Source organism: Delphinapterus leucas, chromosome 2 (assembly GCF_059928025.1).
Source record: "Delphinapterus leucas isolate spDelLeu-1000000601 "Yukka" chromosome 2, BTC_Dleu_Yukka2, whole genome shotgun sequence".
NCBI classification, from domain to species: domain Eukaryota; kingdom Metazoa; phylum Chordata; class Mammalia; order Artiodactyla; family Monodontidae; genus Delphinapterus; species Delphinapterus leucas.
Window position 1 is genome coordinate 71699525 of NC_143130.1, and position 20692 is coordinate 71720216.

The following is a 20692-nucleotide window of genomic DNA, read 5'->3' on the forward strand; positions in this document are numbered from 1 at the left end:
CTTAAAATGTTGAGTCATGCCCTTTTCTCTTTCCTCCTTCCTGCTGACTGGAATGCAGTTGGAGCTCTAGAAGCCATCTCAGAAAATAAGGTGAACTTGAGAATGGAGTGCTCACGTGGTAAAGCAAGAAAACAGGACACCAGTTTCCTAACACCATGGAGCACCATACCAACTATGAACTTACTACCTCCAAACTTCTTGTACGTGAGAGACAAACTTTCTACCTTGTTTATTGTTATTTTAGTTTATTTAGTTTTAGTTTTTCTGTTATTTGTAGCTGACCAGATCCTAATTAATAATCCCTGGGCTCAGGACATGGAAGCAACCTAAGTGTCCATTGACAGATGAATGGATAAAGAAGATGTGGCACATATATACAATGGAATATTACCCAGCCATAAAAAAGCGAAATTGAGTTATTTGTAGTGAGGTGGATGGACCTAGAGTCTGTCATACAGAGTGAAGTCAGAAGGAGAAAAACAAATATCGGAATCTAAAAAAAAAATGGTTCTGATGAACATAGGGGCAGGACAGGAATAAAGACACAGATGTAAAGAATGGACTTGAGGACATGGAGAGGGGGAAGTGTAAGATGGGACGAAGTGAGAGAGTTGCGTTGACATATAAACACTATCAAATGTAAATTAGATAGCTAGTGGGAAGCAGCCGAATAGCATAGGGAGATCAGCTCCATGCTTTGTGACCACCTACAGGGGTGGGATAGGGAGGGTGGGAGGGAGACGCAAGAGGGAGGGGATATGGGAATATATGTATACATATAGCTGAAACTAACACAACATTGTAAAGCAATTATACTCCAATAAAGATGTTAACAAAATAAAAAATAAAAATAAAGACACACCAAAATATTTGCTTGTTAAAAAAAAAAAAAATCCCTGGGCTCGTCACCTTGATTACTAATGCTGATGCAGACCCAACTGGGTGATACGATCCCAACCTGGGCATGTTATGTACAAGGCAGGGGCAAGTTGATGCCACAGTCTTGAGATGAAGTCCTCAAGTACATAGCAAATCACTACCACCAGCCAGTCCAGTACTTACCTAAGTGATAAGCCCAAATGACACCAGCCAATAGATAAGACACAGAGACTTTGCTTTTCAAATGTGGTTTAGAAATAGTTCATGGTCTTTTAGTTTTAAAAGATTTACCCCATTTTTCTTCTTTCAAACTTCACCTCTGGACTGGGTTTCCAGCTTTCCAGAAAAACTTTTACACTCTATACTCAATCCTTGTTCTTTGATAGTCTATTTTTCCTTTAACACTGTTCACTCTTTTTTTTTTTTTAGCTCTTTCAAATCATTTTAATAACCTGGGAGGTTCGAAGTATGAAAAGATTCAAACATTTTCCCTTTAAAGGGGATGCTACCATCATTGCCTCACAACAAGCATGATCAAAGGCAATGATGAGACTGGATTTCAAAGAGCAAGGGTTGTAGGAAGGCTTCAAGGCTCACGGATTGGAGAGCTTGGTTTCAGAAAGTCTCTCGAAGGCTAGCAGGCAGAAGAGACATGAAATTTTCAAAGATCCTCAGAGGATGGGGCACGGTTTCTGGGTCATGAGCACCTTGAAGTGTCTCTTGATGGTGATTTGGTGTCTAGAATATTTATCCGGGGAGAACCGAACAGGATGGGCCGAGCAGGTCTGTTGTCCCATAGGGTCAAGCTTCTTCAGCATATAGACCCGGTCTCCCAGCTCGTTGAGGTAATACTGGAGAAACCCGACCACACTGAAGCCAGAGGTTCCAATTCCATCTGTAGCTCCTCTAACTGACAGCCTCATGTGTTTTCAACACTATTCACTTTTAAAAACATCAAACAGTTCTAAAAGTTTTAATGACATGGTCTATGAGAAAGTTATTTTTTATATTTCTGGTGCAATTGTTAAGGAAAATATATTTCTAGTATTCCTCACATATGAAAAAGAGGACAGTCTTAGACATTAATATGCCAGTGCCTTACAACTGTGGTAGTTATATTCACACAGACTTACAATCAATTACCAAAGCCTTTACATTTTCTGAAAGGGTCAAACAATTTACAAATTATATGGATAATAATAGGTAACATTTATTAAGTACTATCATTTAATCCTCCTCATAACCCTATGAAGTAGATACTATTATTAATAATAAGGAACTGAAGCAGAAATGTCAACAAGTAGTAAATGATGAAACTGAGATTCAAACCCTCAGAGCTTCACCTCTGGGCTTTTTTGGGGGGCGGGGTGGCATATAACTTCTTAATTTCTCAAAGTGCTTTTTTTTTCTTTTTTTGGCCAGGCAGATTGTGGGATCTTAGTTCCCCCACCAGGGATCAAACCCATGCCTCCTGCAGTGGACGCACTGAGTCTTAACCACTGGACTGCCAGGGAATTCCCTCAAAGTGCTTTTATATTTATTTTATTAGATATAAAGTGGAGAATATAGACTGTTATCTGGATAATTAGAAGAATGCCGCTTGCCTCAGTTACCCGGACTCTTGAAGTTAACATATTTCCCGTTTAAATTAATGTTAATTTTATAAATTGCTTAATATTTTTTATCTTGCATTTATAGAAATAAAACCATAAAATTAAGGAAAATGTGGTACATATACATATTTGCATACATAATTTTAGATAGAGCTTGCAATTTACTTTCTCTTATTCTTTTCACATATTCTATAATTTTAATGAAATATTTCAAGCTACATAAAAGTAGAGAAAGAATGTAGCAAACACCACTCATCTTCTTGGTCTGTCAAATCTTGATGCTATAGGTGCTAAAGGTAACTTTTTTTAGTTTTCTGAATAGTTAACACATTTATATGTTCCAAAAAAGTATGGTGTTAAGTCCCCATCCCACTCTGTCCCGTATGTCCAGTTCCCATCTCCACTTACTTATATATTTATTTTGTGTGCATGTGTGTGCAAGCAAATATATATTGCACGAATATATTTGGACTCACTTAAAAAAAATTAAAGGTAACATATTTTTGACATTCTTCTTTGTGCCCACAATCCTAACACTAACTCTTTACTGCCTCTTTTCTCGGCTCTTTATTCAATTAATAGAACTCTTATGTTCAAGGAATTTTGTTAGTAACTCTGAAGAATCGGTAGTTTCTCGTCAAATTCTGTTTGCCTCCATCCTTTATATTCCGTCCACAACCCAGTTTTCTAAAAACCTGAGATCTACTTCCCAAGTCTGAAGTGCATAGAGCATAACAAACACGAACATCACGCGGACAAGGAGACTAAACTCCTCGGAAGAATTCGGGAGGGCGGAAGCGGTAGGGAAAGCAGTGTGGGATGGGTCGGACGCCGGAAAGGTGGGGATAGACGTGGGTGGGCGGGACCTGGGGGAGGTGGGTCCGGTAGGCACCGCCCAGGCTTTTGGCGCCAAAAGCCAAGGACTCTTCTCGCGAGAGTTTCGCGAGATACACCGTTTCCCGGCCGCGCGGATCCCTGTGCTGTGGCTACTGCAGTCTGCTCGAGGTGAGAGCGGGCTGGCGGGAGAGTGAAGTTCCCGAGGGGAGAGCTGGCCGAGGGAGTCAGGCTGGGGAGCGGGGATGCCGGCAAGTCGCAAGGAGGGAGTGAGGAAGCAGGAGGACATGACTGAGACGGACCTGGGCTGATCGGGACTGGAGAGGAAGGAGGCCTGACCGGCTGCGACCTGTGCGGAGAGAAGGTTGGTGGGGACCAGGGCCGGCGCTTTTACTTCTTGTTTACGATTCGGGTCTGTCTCTCTCTAAACCAGGCCTTTTAGTGCAAGGGAACGTGTGTCAGATACATCTTTATATCTCCAGTTTCTGTACCGGGGCTTCTAAACACTGGAGGCGTCCTGTGAATGTTGAATGAATGAATGAATGTGGTTGATGTGAGAGGACAGACAGGGGAGTGAGGATGAAGGGAGGTCGGAGAAGAGGGATGGGATGGGAAGTGTTGTGGTTTTAGGGCTGGGTAGCAAGGAGGTCATTGAGTCAGTTTGGTAGGACTTCCTAGCGACAGGGACTTCTGTTTTGGTGACTTAGGAAAAGTTGGGCATTGGACACCTAAGGGTCTGGGAACGAATTTGGATATTAAAATTTTTTGTTACCTTCACTCTTCTGCGAGTCTGAGGACTAGAGAAGGAAGTGAAGAGACCTTAATCAATGTCTAAAAAGAGACTAGGCAACCATTGTCAAGAAGTTAAAGACAGAGCTATCTTCTTTTGCGGTACGTGGGCCTCTTACTGTTGTGGCTTCTCCCTTTGCGGAGCACAGGCTCCGCGCGTAGGCTCAGCGGCCATGGCTCACGGGCCCAGCCGCTCTGCGGCATGTGGGATCCTCCCGGACCGGGGCACGAACCGGCGTCCCCTGCATCGGCAGGCCGACTCTCAACCACTGCACCACCAGGGAAGCCCAAGACAAAGCTATCTTATTCACTACAAATTTCCTGACAAGTCCTACCCCAGGCTTGGCTGGTTCCTTGCATTGCATCGTCACACTTAATATAGTGTGTGCCCTGTTATCTCATTCATCGCTCCCTGTTGGCTTCAAAGGTGTGAGCCCCATTTCTTCCCAGAAGGCTTAACTATTGATAGAGTGAGGCCAAAAAGTTCGTTCCTTTTTTCTGCAAGATGGCTCTAGTAGCGCTTCTTAGTTGTCTTTAACTTCATTTGAAACAATGAAATATCAACGTGCATTTAAAAAAACTTATCAAAATTGGTGAATTTTTGTGTAGCCATTTTAATATTGAAGATGGAAGACAAAAAGCAACACTTTTGGCATAATTATGCTTTGTTATTTCAAGAAAGGTAAAAATGCCACTGAAACATAAAAAAGGATTTGTGCAGTGTATGGAGAAGGTGCTGTGACCGATCGAAGGTGTCAAAAGTGGTTTGTGAAGTTTCGTGCTGGAGATTTCTCTCTGGATGATGCTCCACAGTCAGGTAGATCAGTGACCAAACTGAGACATTAATTGAGAACAATCAAAGTTATACCATGTGGGAGATAGACATACTCAAAATATCCAAATCAAACATTGAAAATCATTTGCACCAGCTTGGTTATGTGAATCACTTTGATGTTTGGGTTCCACATAAGTTAAGCGAAAAACCTTCTTGACCATATTTCCGCACGCGATTCTCTATTTAAATGTAAAGAAAATGTTCCATTTTAAAACAAATTGTGATGGGCAATGAAAAGTGGGTACTGTACAATAATGTGGAATGGAGGAGATCATGGGGAAAGGGAAATGAACTACCACCAACCACACCAAAGGCTGGTCTTCATGCAAAGAAGGTGATGTTGTGTATATGGTGGGATTGGAAGGGAGTCCTCCATTATGAGCTCCTTCCGGAAAACCAAAGATTAATTCCAACAAGTACTGCTCCCAATTAGACCAGCTGAAAGCAGCACTTGACGAAGAGTCCAGAATTGGTGGAAAACGCATAATCTTCCATCAGGATACCACAAGACTGCATGTTTCTTTGATGACCAGGCAAAAACTGTTACAGCTTGGCTAGGAAGTTCTGATTCATCCACCATATTCACTGGACATTGAACCTTCGGATTTCCATTTATTTCAGTCTTTACAAAATTCTCTTAATGGAAAAAATTTCAATTCCCTGGAAGACTGTAAAAGGCACCTGGAACAGTTCTTTGCTCAAAAGGTTAAAAAGTTTTGGAAAGATGGAATTATGAAGTTACCTGAAAAATGGCAGAAGGTAGTGGAACAAAATGGTGAATACGTTGTTCAAAAAATTTCTTGGTAAAAATGAAAAATGTGTTTTTCATTTTTACTTAACCGAAAGAACTTCAATATGACCTTTAACTGCCTTTCCAATTTTGAAAACCTATGGTTGATATATATATATATTTTTTTATGTACTTGTGGTCTTGGAAGTTTAGAATTGGAGAGACTTTGGAGATCCTCTAGCTCCAGTAGTTTTACAGTTTTGGGGAAGCTTTGGAACTCTTCATTCCTCCATTCAACAATTATTTCTGGGACTTCCCTGGTGGTCCAGTGTCTAAGACTCCGCACTCCCAATGTAGGCGGCCCAGGTTCGATCCCTGGTCAGGGAACTAGATCCCACATACCGCAACTAAGAGTTTGCATGCTGAAACTAAAGATCCCGCATGCCGCAACTAAAGACCCCATATGACACAACGAAGGTCCCACACACAGCAACGAAGATCCCGAGTGCTGCAACTAAGACCCGGCACAGCCAAATAAATATTAAAAAAAAAACCAAATTCTTTCTTTCTTTTATTAGTGGCCGATTGCAGTTATTAAATCCTGCTAGACAGGAATTACAAGTATCATTGCCATCAGAACTCTCCCTGTCCATAAACTCAGGAACTGAACAGATTCAGATAATTTTTTGAGATATCTTTCCTTCATGAACTCTCATGTTATCCCAAACTCAGGAATCTGATAGATTTGGGTAATGCATTACACTTACCCATGACCTGAACTCACTAAAAATAATCCTCACCGTCTGAATTCAGGAAGCACATGGATTTGGACAGTGAGGATTCCTGGGCTACCTGCCCTGGCAGTGAAATGAGAAAGCTCAATTGGCCACCTCAGTTCTGCTCTCTGGGGCCACCCCCTTGTTCCCCTCCTCCAGGGTCCCAGCCTTGCCCTCCAGGAGCCCCTTGCCTGTGCATTTCCCTCTTGGCCACATTTGAAGTAGGCGTTAGGAGGTGTGCCCTCCTTTGGGGCTGCAGAACTGCTCAGGTTTTCTGCTAGTTCGAGTTGGGAGGACCAAGATCAACAGCTATTTCTTGAGCACTGGCTGTATATCACTTCTGGGGATACAGTAGAGGAGCACAGAGACCCACCTTGTCATTGCCCTTTTAGAGCTACAGTCTATGATGGGAGACAGACATTAATCAAATAATCACACAAATAGAACCTAATATTGGAACTGGGTGAGTGCTACAAAACTTGTACTTGACATTTTGAATGCTTGTCATAGGAGGATTTAATTTAGGAAAATTGGGGGAGACTTTTCTGAGGTGACGGTTGAGATCTGAAAAAGATTAGGAGTTATGGAAGAGCCTTCAAGATAGGAAACAGCTTTTGTAAAGGTCTAGTGGCCTGAGGGATAGAAAGAAAAAGCATGGAGAATGGTGTGAAGTAAGTCTGGAGAAGTAGGAAAGTGCTAAACCCTGCAGGGCCTTGGAGTTTTATCATTATCCTAAGAGCAGTAGGAAGCCATTGAAGTATTTAAGCCTAACAGTAATGTGATCACCTTGACATTTCCAAAGGTTCAGTTTAGCTGTAATATGGAGAATGGATTGAAAGGGCAAAATGGATAGGAGTAATGGTGTAATCCAAACAAGAAGTGTTAGGAAGTGGTTGTGGAAATAGGGAGAAATGGACGGACTCAAGGGTTAATCTGGAAGTAAAATGGACAGGGTATTTAGGATGGGGGAATGAAGTGTTAATGAAGTGTTGCAGGTTTCTGATATATAGCTGGATAGGTGTCATTCATTGAATTGGGAAAATTTAGAAGGTTGGTTTTATACATGATGAGTTATAGGTGCCTTTGAGAAATTTTAGAGCTGTAAAATGAGAAGTAGGGATTTAGAGCTCGGATTTGATGCTCAGGTGGAGATAAAAAATTAATGGGTCATCTATAAATTAAAGCCATGTGCATAACTGAGTGAAGAGGGCCTAAGATGAAGTCTTGGATACTAACTGACCAGGTTAGAGGAATATGAATCTGCAAAGAAGATCCAGGAGGAGTGTCCAGGAAGGGAGGAAAGCCAGTTGAGTACTGTGTTTCAGGAGTCAACAAAAACACTTTTCCAGAAAAAGGAACTGATCAAAAGTGTCAGATGTTTCTGAGAGGTCAAGTAAGATGGTACTGAAAAGCATTCTTTCAAGTTACCAACTTAAGGATTATTTCCATTTCTTCAAAGGAAACCTTACTAGAAAACCAATATGTAAACAGTATTTTTATTTTTATCTTTCCTTTTTCGGTCCTCCTGCACAGCTTATGGCATATTAGTTCCTGGAGCAGGGATTGAACCCGGGCCCTCAGCAGTGAGAACACAGAGCCCTAACCACTGGACTACCAGGGAATTCCCAACAGTATTTTTAAAAAGCTTCTCTGGTTGAAGTGGGGGTGAGGTATTGTACCCTGCCTATTTCACACCCCTTTGGACCACAATTTGAAACCCTCTGAAAAGTTAAAATCATCATTTTATGATGGGGAAACTCAACAGTTGAGGTAAAATGATTTGCTCAAAATCATATTGTTATTTAGTGGTAGGGTCTACATTAGAACTCAGTTCTAATTTCTAACTTTGTTCTTTTTTCCATAACTGCTATCTTCTTCACTTCAGTTCACGATGTGTGAGTTTGAAATATGGTTTAACTGACTGAAACACGTGCATTTTGCTGCAAGTGGAACTTAACTGTGTAATAAGAAGACTACTTGGATGCATAAACATGTTTACTTTTTTTCCCCCCTAGAGGAAAAGATGCTAGAACCACAGGAGAATGGCTTGATTGACCTACCAGATTATGAGCATATAGAAGATGAAACTTTTCCTCCATTCCCACCTCCAGCCTCTCCAGAGAGAGAAGATGGTGAAGGAGCTGAACCTGAAGAAGGTCTGTATGGGGTTCCAAAGTGGTGTCCATGTTCAGCTATCCATCTAACAGCTTAGAAATGATACATTTTATAAATGAGGCTTAAATTACTTAAGTAATATTAAATCTTGGTATATTTCACCAGAGTTAGGGAGAGGAGCACCTGTTCCTGTACCTCCAAAGAGAACAGTTAAAAGGAATATACCCAAGCTGAATGCTGAGAGGTACATTTACTATTTCCTTAAGTATTTATACTTTTCTTTCCATCATTTTTTCCCTTTTATGTTACAGGCTTTTGGTTGGGATGATTTGGAGATCAGACATTTTTCTCAGTTCAGTAGTTAATATTTTTTTCTTCTTATGGTCTTGGTTTGGCCTTGATGGCTTTAGAAAACTTGAAATTTAAAACATATTTCTATTCACAGATTAATTTCAGAGAGAGGGCTTCCAGCCTTAAGGCATGTGTTTGATAAGGCAAAATTCAAAGGTAAAGGTCATGAGGTAAGAAGTGTCTGATTTTTATTTTAGACCTTTGTTTTTTAAAATATCGATAAGACTGTGGGCCCATTATCATGTTCTTAGGAATCTTAGAATGTTTCACAGATACCATCATTCATCATCATGTCTCTTTAGAAACTATGATGTAGTAGAAAGGACACTATTTGAAGACATTTAGGAACTGCACAAATGTAAATCCCATTTAAAAATTCTCTTTGAATCGTGCAGCGTGTAGGTACAATTGTTTGCAGATGATACCTTTGTAGAGCTTTGCAGTTTATGAAGTATTTTCAATTATATTCTTTCATTATCAACCTCTGGGGTAGGTGTTGGTCCCGTTACCTAGTGAAGGACGCTGAGTTTTAGAGTTTTAAGCCTCCACTGCCGGTGGTTAAGGGCAGAGCCTCGACTTTCCATTTCACAGCCCAGCTAGAGTAACATTAACACAGCATGAGCATGATCTTGGTGTGGTATTCAGGATAGTTGGAAAGAGGGAAGCAGCTGGAGGCAGATAGCAATTCAGAGGCTATTTCACTACCAGCAGAATGAGGTGAAATAGCCTGGATAGGGTAATAGTAGAGAGATGAACAATATATAATACTTGGAGGTGATTGGGAGGTACAAAAGTAAAAATTAATCCCAAGATTTCAAACCTGGGAGGCTGAAAATTGTAGTACACTTGCTTAGTTTTGGTGGACAGGAAGGGAGAATATAAGTCTGTGTCCTATTTTGCCACAAAACTAAACATAAATCAAGATATTTTAAAACCATGCCCAGCTCGGTTAATTCATTGCTCTTATTGAAATTTCCAGGTAGTAGTGATGAATTGGTGCTTTGAATTTATGACCTCTTCATCACTTTCATAATAAGTACTTTAAAAGATAAATAAACTTATACAAAGGATAAATATTTTGTGTTCCTTCACTGGGTGAGGTTGGGCTCTGAGTTTGTCTAGTCTTCTGTACTTTGCCTTTGAAAATTCTACTATTTTCTAACGAAGTTGAATCCTCGATGCTTTTTTCTCCATGTATGACTTGGGACTTCACACTGTATTTAGGTATTTCTCTTCTCTGTCCCTTGGGTGTAATGTGATATTGTGAGGTGGCTGATCAGCTATCCCAACGACTGGAAAATGGTCATAGGTGATTGAACTTTTTTTTTTAATTTAAAAAAATTTTTATTTTATTATCTTTGACTGTATTGGGTCTTCATTGCTGCACGTGAGCTTTCCCTAGTTGCGGCGAGCAGGGGCTACTCTTTGTTGCAGTGCATGGGCTTCTCATTGCAGTGGTTTCTCTTGTTGCGGAGCACGGGCTCTAGGCGTGTGGGCTTCAGTAGTTGTGGCTCACAGGCTCTAGAGTGCAGGCTCAGTAGTTGTGGCGCACGGGCTTAGTTGCTCCACGGCATGTGGGATCTTCCCGGACCAGGGATCGAACCCGTGTCCCCTGCATTGGCAGGCAGATTCTTATCCACTGCGCTACCAGGGAAGCCGGATGATTGAACTTTTGAAAGAACTTTTATCTTTATCAGAATGAGAATGAAATGACATTATGTTCTCAGCATTACATATTGAGTTATTGGTAGAGTTGATTGTTTTAACCATTAGCTTCTTAGACAAGATCATATACCACCACAAACAAAAATTGCCAACATTTGAGGACTTGCTTTGTGTCAGGCACTTTACTTGTATTACTTAATCCTCCTAACAACCCAGTGAGGTATGTATGTTCTCGTTTTATTCATGAAGAAAAAGGCACACAGAGGTAAAGTGATTTGTTCAAAGTCACACAGCTATTAAGTGGTAGAATTTAGATTTGAATCTATGCAGTCTGATCCAGAGCTTTTAACCAGTCTCCTATTTTAAAATACTATAAGAAAATAAAAAAATATTGTACAGTAAAATCAGGAACTTGGAACTTTTTTCATTTATTACTCCAGTTTATTAAACTTTGTTTTTCATTTGCATTAAAAATTTTTTAATGTTAAATTGAAATTTCAAATATAGAGAGGTATTGTGGTCTGAGAATGTTTACACTGTTCTTGCTAGTCTTTGGTACTTTGCCCTTGGGATTTCTGAATATATTTTCACAGAGCTGATTCTCAATGCTTTCTGTATATCGTTTAGAGACCTGTCAGTTTGTATAGTTATTTCTAAAAGCTATCTTGCCATATTTTATTGAAGTTTATTTTCAAGTATTTATAGGTCTGAAAAGACACATGTGATTATCTTTTAACTTTTATTAAGTTTTCATACTGGGTTTCTTTTTTCCTCTGATTTTAAAAAATCTATCCAGTGCTATAGATTGCAGTCCTCTAAGCCAGCAGTCCCCAACCTTTTTGGCACCAGGGACTGGTTTCGTGGAAGACAGTTTTTCCCGGGGGACGAGGGGTGGTGAGGGGTGTGGGGGATGGGTCAGGTGGTAATGTGAGCGATGGGGAGCGGCAGATGAAGCTTCGCTCTCTTGCTCGCCCATTGCTCACCTCCTGCTGTGCGGCCCAGTTCCTAACCCACCATGGACCGGTCCATGGCCGGGGGTTGGGGACACCTGCTCTAAGCCCTTGATAAATATTTTTCTTCTTAAAGTTTCTTCTAAAAGTTTATTAACCTTATAAATATAAAAGGACACGAGTGACTTTGATACTATTATTCAGTTCTAAAATCTGCTGACAAGGTCAGTTGTGAGAATGAGTCTTCTATTTAGCATTTTTATTTTTATGTTCCAGGCTGAGGACTTGAAGACACTAATCAGACACATGGAGCACTGGGCGCATAGGCTATTCCCTAAACTGCAATTTGAAGATTTTATTGACAGAGTTGAATATCTGGGAAATAAAAAGGAAGTTCAGGTTGGTGTTGAGATCATTATGAATATCATTCACAATGCTAAATTGTATAAGGATAGATTAGTGAGGCTAAGTAGCTCTTTGGGGGTCTTCATTTTCAGTCTTAGTAGAGAGAAGGAACTAATAGTAGCTATTTGAACAACTTTTTTTGAAACTAATAATAAAATCAGTGACCGTTTTCCCCCAAATCTAAGTGAAAATGTAAAAATGTTTTTTATTTTCAGACCTGTTTAAAACGAATTCGACTTGATCTCCCTATTTTACATGAAGATTTTGTTAGCAATAATGGTAAGAATATAGGTTTATCTACTTTATAATAATTTTGCTTTTAGAAATAGATCTAGTTGGGGTAGGCAGTGTTACAGGAATGGGTTCTTAGTCTATTTTGAGTATATAAAGTACAGTAAATAGGAATGAGTTAAGATGCCTTGGTACGTCTAGAATGTTGTGCATGATATTTGTTTCTTAAAGACATGGTGGTATGCCATTAAGAGATGTTGTAAAATATATTTAGCCACAGAACATGAGCTTTTGAGAATTCATGATGATGACCCATTGATCCTTTGTAGTGCTTGCTAATAAAAATATATGACAAGATACAGTGTTCATATACATGTCCACCATTATAAAAAAGTGGCTCTGGGGCTTACCTGGTGGGAGAGGCCACAACAGTGAGAGGCCCGCGTACCGCAAAAAAAAAAAAAAAAAAAAAAAGTGGCTCTGAGGAATTAGGCAGAACAATTTGATGATGAAATAGGTCACATCTCACACAAGAGTACAGATCTTGTATATAGGACTTTAATTAGACCTATGTGACTGTTCCTGGTATTGATTGCATTTGTTAGTTGTACAATGCAACCATAGGCAGTCACACACATCAAAACATATGGTTCCTGCCGACAGAGTCTGTATAGTTGTCAGATTTTCTGTGCGATGGCTCCATACATGTTTGTTTTTTGTTTTTAAAAAATTTAATAGATGTAGCAGAAAATACAGGCTCCATATAGAATCCCCCCAAATTATTTATAAACTGCTTTTAAAAGTGTGAAGGATTGTGATTTAAATAATCCAAGATTTAATTACTTGGTAAGGTATGGTACGAATTGATGTTATGGGATTTGATAGATGGAAAGGAATTAGTTATTAGAGTCTAAATCCCACAGCGTATACTACTGGGTCAGTTAGCTTATTCATCGAACTTTTTTTTTTTTTTTTTTTTTTTTTGCGGTACGCGGGCCTCTCACTGTTGTGGCCTCTCCCTTTGTGGAGCACAGGCTCCGCACGCACAGGCTCAGCGGCCATGGCTCAGCGGCCCAGCCGCTCTGCGGCATGTGGGATCTTCCCGGACCAGGGCACGAACCCATGTCCCCTGCATCGGCAGGTGGACTCTCAACCACTGCGCCACCAGGGAAGCCCTCATCGAACTTTTTGAGCTGCGTACTATGTGCTAAAGGTTTAGGGATAAAGGTGAATGCAATCAGACCCCTTGCTTCATGGGCTAACATACCGTGAACTAGTAACATGCCAGTAGTCTGCAAGGTGCTGTAATTGGAGATGAACAGGGGACAGCGTACGGGGCAAAGGAGAACACAGTTACTTTTACCTAGGGGAGAGGAAAGCTTGGTAGGAGAGGGGAAAGCTTTACAGAGGAGGTATCACAAGTACTTTAAATGATAAGCAGTAGAAGTTAGGCAGAGGTGATTTTGGATAGAGGCAGCTACTTATGCAGAGGCATAAATGAACATGGCACCATTCATGGAATTACAGGCAAGTTGCGGTATAGGGTACATACAGGAGGCCTGTATCAGAGAGCCTTGTTAGTTGTTGAATCTGTTTTCTTTGTATTCTAAGAGAATAGTCTCCAGACTTTTGCATGAGGCACTACAACAGTAAAAATGTTTTGAACATTTTATTTTTCTAATACATGTACTGCTGTACTGATATGATATATAATGTACATTTTGATCTTAACATTGCAGTTTTAAAGTAAGAACAATATGATTGAATATTCTACTGAATAATTTTTACCAAAAATTTTGGGCTAATACTTTTTGATCAGTGGTTTGAAGGTTTGGTTGTAGATTCAGTTTTTTCTCCCAAATCTTGGTTTTAACCTTTCTAAGATGCGTAAACCCAAATGGAAGTAGAGCATCATTAACTGCACTTAGTAAATCTTGGTATTCATCTTTCAGTCTCATTCACCAGTGCAAGGACTTTTGTTGACGTTTACTAGCAAATTTTCATCTGCCCCTTTTCAATCGTTTTACTTAAAATTAGTTTTTATATTTTTAGCATGTGTCGTCATGTCATTCCTCTGCTCAGAGCCCTGTAGTAGTTCCTTATTTCAATCAAAGTAAAAGCCACAGTCTTTATATTGTCCTACTTGGCCCTATAGAATCTTGTTTTTGTGTCCTTATCCCATTCCTCTTGCCTCCCTGACGGTATCTTTACTATTCCGTTGCTTCAGCCACACTTGCATCCTAGCTGTTCCTTGAGCCTTCCAGGCATATTTCTATCTTAAGGCTTTTGCACTCTGCCTTGAACACTGTCCTTTCCCTCCCTCCTGCCCCTAAATCTGCATGGCTAACTCTCTCACCCGTGTCAAACTGTTTTCAAATGTCAGTTGAGTGAAGTCTCCCCTACCACACTGTTAAAATTGGACCCTCAGCCCCATTCCTGATTTCACTATGCTTTTTTTAAATAGCTCTTATTTCCCTTTAATTATTATGTAGTTTATCTGTTAGTTTATATGTACCAGAGTGATGGCATCCTGTAGCACATTGAATATTTTTGGCTTTAGCTTCTTTGCCACAATAGCTTGCCTATGAATGTGGCAGTGAATGAATTTCATGTGTGGTTCTAATTTTTTTTAATGCCACCTTTATCCTAGTCAAAAGTGGTTATATTCACATGGATTTTCTGTTAAGACATTGTTTGTACTAAAGAGGTCATTTACTGTTGAAGAGATCTTTCCTTTCATGGCTCACAGAAAAGTATTGAATAGTTTTTTATGTATTTCATTACTATTAATTCAGAATCCTATAAGCCCTATAAGGTGAAGCGTATTAGAAATCCTGTATATTGCATAGTTGGTTCTAATACTTGTTTCTTAACTTTTCCAGCAATGTTTTCTAAATGTACTCCATCAATATTTCCTGACAAAGGAATGTATTTTAGTTTCTTGACACATTTTTTTCCATATCAGGAAGGAAAAGTATATGGCTTTCTGTCTTTCACTATTAAGGAAGAAACCTCAAAAGGGGCTTAGATTGTAAAATGTTGGATTAAATACATGATTTTTAAACCTCACTGGTTTGTCTTTATGTTTTAAATGTTTTGCTAGTTGTGATGGTTTTTACTGGCATTAGCTAATACCTCACTGTACAATATGTGCATAGGACAAGGAGAGTAATTGTAAGCTCATTTCAAATGGTGGTCTTGGTGATAATGAAGTTTTTTTTTACCTACTTGTCAGATCTGATGAGGTTATTTATTTTTTTTTTTTTAACACCATAATGTGAATGATACAGAGAGAAGGTGAAGTGTCAGCTTTGCCATCTTCTTAGTTCTTGCTTGTACTTCTGTTATCTTCTACCTACAGGTGTTTTGTTATTTTGCAGAAATCTTTTAAAGCTACCATTTGTGCATTTTGTTAGGGTTGTTTTGGTTAAAATAGATAGTGTGTCAGGTTGCCTAACTGGGTAGTCAGAATTAGCCATATATCATAGTATGCTGAAATTAAAAAATGAGTGAGGACCCAATTCCACCCTTCCGCAGTATGAGCTTGCTGTCTTGAAGGTAGCTTACAGACCAGATGATTAGCTGTCATATGGATAAGTGATAGTTTGTCACTGCCAGTTCTTTTAAATATAAGTTAGTAAAACTTAATTTTTCGTAATTCTTAAATGAAATATAAATGGAAGATCTAGTATTTACTTTTCATACCCTGCGGATCATTTTAGGAACATCCTACTTTGAGATAACTGGTGTACAGGACTTTAAGAATTTATTAAGACTAATCATGTAGAGAGCACTGAATTTTTTAAAAAGTTAACTTGGAAATATGTCCACAGATCTCTAAATTTCTTCCCCTTTTTCACTTTGTGTCTCAGTTTTACCGTACACAAAAAATAGCCTATATAAAATCATTACTGTGTATCATACAGACAATATGGCAAGCTACTAAAATGTTTTTAATATAAAACAAGGATAGGGCTTTCCTGGTGGCGCAGTGGTTAAGAATCCACCTGCCAATGCAAGGGACACGGGTTCGAGCCCTGGTCCCGGAAGATCCCACATGCTGCGGAGCAACTAAGCCCGTGCTCCACAACTACTGAGCTTGTGCTCTAGAGCCCGCAAGCCACAACTACTGAAGCCTGCGCACCTAGAGCCTGTGCTCCACAAAAGAGAAACCACCGCAGTGAGAAACCCGCACACCGCAAGGAAGAGTAGCCCCCACTCGCCGCAACTAGAGAAAAAGCCTGCACACAGCAACAAAGACCCAGCGCAGCCAAAAATAAATAAATTAATTAAAAGAAAAACACAACAAGGATATACTTTGGATTCTTTAAGTTCTTTTATTAGCAACTAAGAACTTTTGCTTTCTGTTCATGCATGTTTTTAAACTAGTATTCCATTTGACTTAAAATGCCTCTTTAAAGTGATTAATAAATATTCCTTCTACTTGTTTGAATCAAGCATGTAACATTCTCATACCTCACAAATTGTTTCTTCAGGTCTGGCACCTTGTTGCTTTAAACTGGTTTTCAGTTAATAGCTGCATAAGCTCTTTTTCTAACTAATTTAACACTACAGATGTACTAATTTTTTCTTTTCTACTGCAGATGAAGTAGGGGAAAATAATGGCCATGGTGTAAATGCTACCGAGTTAGATCCCTTTCTGACAAACTCATCTGAAAGTGCAAAGTTTGCTTCTGAGTCGAGTAGAAGCCTAACAGAAGAACAACAACAAAGAATTGAGAGAAATAAACAACTGGCCTTGGAAAGAAGACAGGCAAAGCTACTGAGTAATAGTCAGTCCCTAGGAAATGGTAAATTTTATGCTGGATTTTATGTGCTACCATTAATATATCAAGGGCATGTTAGACATTTTAACTTCTTTACTCTTCCCCAAAATAAAATACCTCTAGGAATAGACAAATGTGATATAGTATATTAAGCTTACGTATATTTGAGAGAGAGTGGGCTTGAGAGCTAGCTGGAATCCTCAAAGAATATATGCGTCCAGGATGGTTTTCTGGGTAGCTGAGTGTCTCTTAAAAAATTGTTTTAATCATTTAAAATTGATTCTGGATCTTTCGAAAACATATTCTTCCCTGACTCCTTAAAACATGTGACATACAATTTTATCGTTATGATAATTAAAACATTACTGTGGTACTTTCCTAAACATATAAAATTCTTTGTACCCATTGAGGACTTTAGAGCCATTTGCTGTGACATGAATAGGTCCAAAAATGCTTTTTATTGCAGCGTTTCACTTCTGTTGTGAGCCGTCATGTTTGATTTCTTGTTGATTCCCTTGTCTCTTTTAAAACTGCCTTAAAATTTGCTGTTTTTTAAACAGACTGTGGGTTTGGAAACTAGACAAGTTTGTTAAAACTATATTTAAAAATAATTGCAAATTGGTTTTGAATGAAGCACGCACAGTCGCATTTATCTTTGTCAATTTCCAATCCAGTTTTTTCCTTTTGAAATAGGAAAATAGGAATTACAGTAAGTAGTGAAGATTACATGTTGTAAAACAAGTTTCACCCAAAATAATGAAATTCTCAAGTGAAAATTATTCAGTGGTATTATTATGATTTTTTTCCAGTTAGAATGATTTTTTTTTTTTAACATCTTTATTGGAGTATAATCGCTTTACAGTGTTGTGTTCGTTTCTGGTGTTTAACACAGTGAATCAGCTAAACATATACATATATTCCCACATCTCCTCCCTCTTGTGTCTCCCTATCCCACCCCTCTGGGTGGTCACAAAGCACCGAGCTGATCTCCCTGTGCTACGTGGCTGCTTCCCACTAGCTATCTGTTTTACATTTGATAGTGTATATATGTCAATGCCACTCTCTCACTTCGTCCCAGCTTACCCTTCCACCTCCCCATGTCCTCAAGTCTATTCTCTACGTCTGCATCTTTATTCCTGTCCTGTCCCTATGTTCATCAGAACCATTTTTTTTTTAGATTCTATATAAATGTGTTAGCATACGGTATTTTTCTCTTCCTGACTTACTTCACTTTGTATGAGACTCTAGGTCCATCCACCTCACTACAAATAACTCAATTTCATTTCCTTTTATGGCTGAGTAATATTCCATTGTATATATGTGCCACATCTTCTTTATCCATTCATCTGTCTAGTGGACACTTAAGTTGCTTCCATGTCCTGGCTATTGTAAATAGTGCTGCAATGAACATTGTGGTACATGACTCTTTTAAAAATACGGAATGCTTCACGAATTTGTGTCTCATACTTGCACAGCGGCCATGGTAATCTTCTCTATCATTCCAATTTTAGTATATGTGCTGCTGAAGCAAGCACTATTTTTTTTTTTTTAAGTTTCAAAAAATTTTTAATTATTTATTTTTGTTTGGCTGCATTGGGTCTTTGTTGCTGCACGTGGGCTTTCTCTAGTTGGAGCAAGCAGGGGCTACTCTTCATTGCAGTGCGCAGGCTTCTCATTGCAGTGGCTTCTCTTGTTGCGGAGCATGGGCTCTAGGCGCATGGGCTTCAGTAGTTGCAGCACGTGGGCTCAGTAGTTGCGGCACGTGGGCCCTAGAGCGTGGGCTTCTGTAGTTGAGGCTCGTGGTCTCTAGAGCACAGGCTCAGTAGTTGTGGTGCATGGGCTTAGTTGCTCCGCGCCGTGTGGGATCTTCCCGGACCAGGGATCGAACCTGTGTAGACCCTATATTGGCAGGAGGATTCTTAACCACTGTGCCACCAGGGAAGTCCAGGATGAATTTAACTTTTAACTTAACAAATGGATGTTTTGTACTACCTTGTGAAAAATTTAATGAAGATACAACTATTGTTGATGACAGTTCTTCCTTGCTGTCATTATCAAAGTTTACGTGGCAATAAGCATTTTAAGGCTCATCTTCTATTTATAATATATGACTTTAAGGGACTTCCCTGGTGGTGTAGTGGATAAGAATCCGCCTGCCAGTGCAGGGGCATGGGTTCAATCTCTGGTCCAGGAAGATCCCACATGCCATGGAGCAACTAAGCCTGTGCGCCACACCACTGAGCCTGTGTTCTAGAGCCCATGAGCCACAACTACTGAGTTCTTGTGCCACAGCTACTGAAGCCCATGCGCCCTAGAGCCCATGCTCCGCAACAAGAGAGACCACCGCAATGAGAAGCCCACGCACCGCAACTAGAGAAAGCCCGTGCACAGCAACAAAGACCCAACGCAGCCAAAAAAAATAAAGATTAAACAAAAGATATTTATAATATATGCCTTTAAAATTTTTCACTAGAAATGAGTATCTTAAATGTTCTTTACTGTAGATCCCTTTGATATACATCTCATAAGAACATTTGATTTTTAAAAACTTCTATCTAGTAGTTGTGATTTTTAAAATGAGAACAGTTGCATTTGACTGATTCAAAAGTCTGAGTTCAAGACTTGCATTTTGAATGGATTTTATACATGTATAAAAATGGCTTTATTTGGAAGAAAGTTATCATAATTAACATTAACTAAAGTGATCATAGATTTCATCTCTACTGATTTAAACATGTGAAGAAGTTTGTATTAGGTAAGATTGGATCAGGTGCTTGTAATGAATAATAATGATTTCTCTTGCAGACTTGTTAATGAACACACCCAGTACACAGACACCTGAAGAGGGTAGTACAGGTGAGGAGCAAAAGGAGGAAGAATCAAATGGATTTAACAAAGACCTTCTAGATTATCCACATAGTGATGCTGCTGCCAATACTGTAAGTGAAGAGGAGGAATTAAAAATAGAGAAAATGCAACTGGACCAGTCCTTTTAAAATACATAATAGTAAGTTAAGGCTTCATCTAGAAATGTTACTGAGGTCGGATAGGCCTCAAATGAGAAAATCTATTAACTTGCTGTCTTCCAAATTTGAGATGACTATGCATTTTGCCTACTTTGAGTGAAAATCCTTATATAGTGAAACTTTTATAGATTCCTGTTTAAAATCTGGTATTATCTATACTTGTTTCTTATTCACTTTCGTTGTCTATTTATTCTCCTTAGTGTTTATTTTTATATGGGTATGACCTTGTAAAAATGATTGGTAGTTAATAAGTAGCTTCAACTGCTAGTGTGCCATTGAATGCCCTGTTTTTACTAAGTTGGGTGGTGTTTTAAGATGTAAATATGTAATAAATGCTAATGTTCTTTTTTTTTTTTTAAATAATAAGCTCACAAACTATCCCTAGAGGCTTTATAAAAGTTTCTCATTGCTATTTAGTTCTACACTTTACACTTTTGGTAAAATGTTCACAGTTGTTATATGTGTTTACATGTCTTTTGAGGAATCACTTTAATACTTAAAGGGTCACGTGAAAAGCTGATACATTGCCTGGCCTGCATAGGTGCTGGGGAAGTTCACATGCTCCTTGGTACCTTCCTGACTAGTTAGTTGGAGAGAAACTTGCAAAGTATAATGGAGAACACAGAGCACGTAGGGAGGATTCAGTGGAGATGCCAAGGATTGGGAAGAACATGTACAATAATATAGAAATGAAAATCTAGGAAAT

At 39.2% G+C, this 20692-nt stretch overlaps 1 protein-coding gene, 2 non-coding genes and 1 pseudogene across 4 annotated transcripts; 2 read left to right on the top strand and 2 right to left on the bottom strand.

Moving 5' to 3' along the window:
• Positions 1-1356: 1356 nt before the first annotated feature.
• LOC149750173 (H/ACA ribonucleoprotein complex subunit 3 pseudogene) lies at positions 1357-3396 on the bottom strand (annotated as a pseudogene).
• Positions 3397-20346, top strand: TIPIN (TIMELESS interacting protein). 2 transcript variants are annotated; one of them, XM_022579838.3, is made up of 8 exons: positions 3397-3497; positions 8472-8612; positions 8737-8815; positions 9017-9092; positions 11814-11936; positions 12158-12221; positions 16778-16984; positions 19766-20346. In XM_022579838.3, exons 2-8 carry the CDS (start codon positions 8480-8482, stop codon positions 19954-19956), a joined length of 873 nt encoding a protein of 290 aa, XP_022435546.1. In that variant the 5' UTR covers positions 3397-3497; positions 8472-8479; the 3' UTR covers positions 19957-20346. The 2 variants fall into 2 exon arrangements, with proteins under 2 accessions (XP_022435546.1, XP_022435545.1); XM_022579837.3 differs by lacking the exon at positions 3397-3497 and adding an exon at positions 3514-3690.
• On the top strand, positions 12746-12881 carry LOC115802794 (small Cajal body-specific RNA 14). Its single transcript, XR_004023343.1, has one exon.
• On the bottom strand, positions 18391-18495 carry LOC115802781 (U6 spliceosomal RNA). The gene has a single exon (XR_004023332.2). It is a non-coding gene; the product is annotated as a U6 spliceosomal RNA (small nuclear RNA).
• Positions 20347-20692: the final 346 nt, after the last annotated feature.

Excerpts from the sequence above, each read along its gene's own strand:
- TIPIN (XM_022579838.3), top strand. The coding sequence starts at position 8,480 with ATGCTAGAACCACAGGAGAATGGCTTGATTGACCTACCAGATTATGAG. Across the intron at positions 9,093-11,813 it reads TCAAAGGTAAAGGTCATGAG|GCTGAGGACTTGAAGACACT; the intron begins GTAAGAAGTGTC and ends TTTATGTTCCAG. Across the intron at positions 16,985-19,765 it reads TAGTCAGTCCCTAGGAAATG|ACTTGTTAATGAACACACCC; the intron begins GTAAATTTTATG and ends TTTCTCTTGCAG.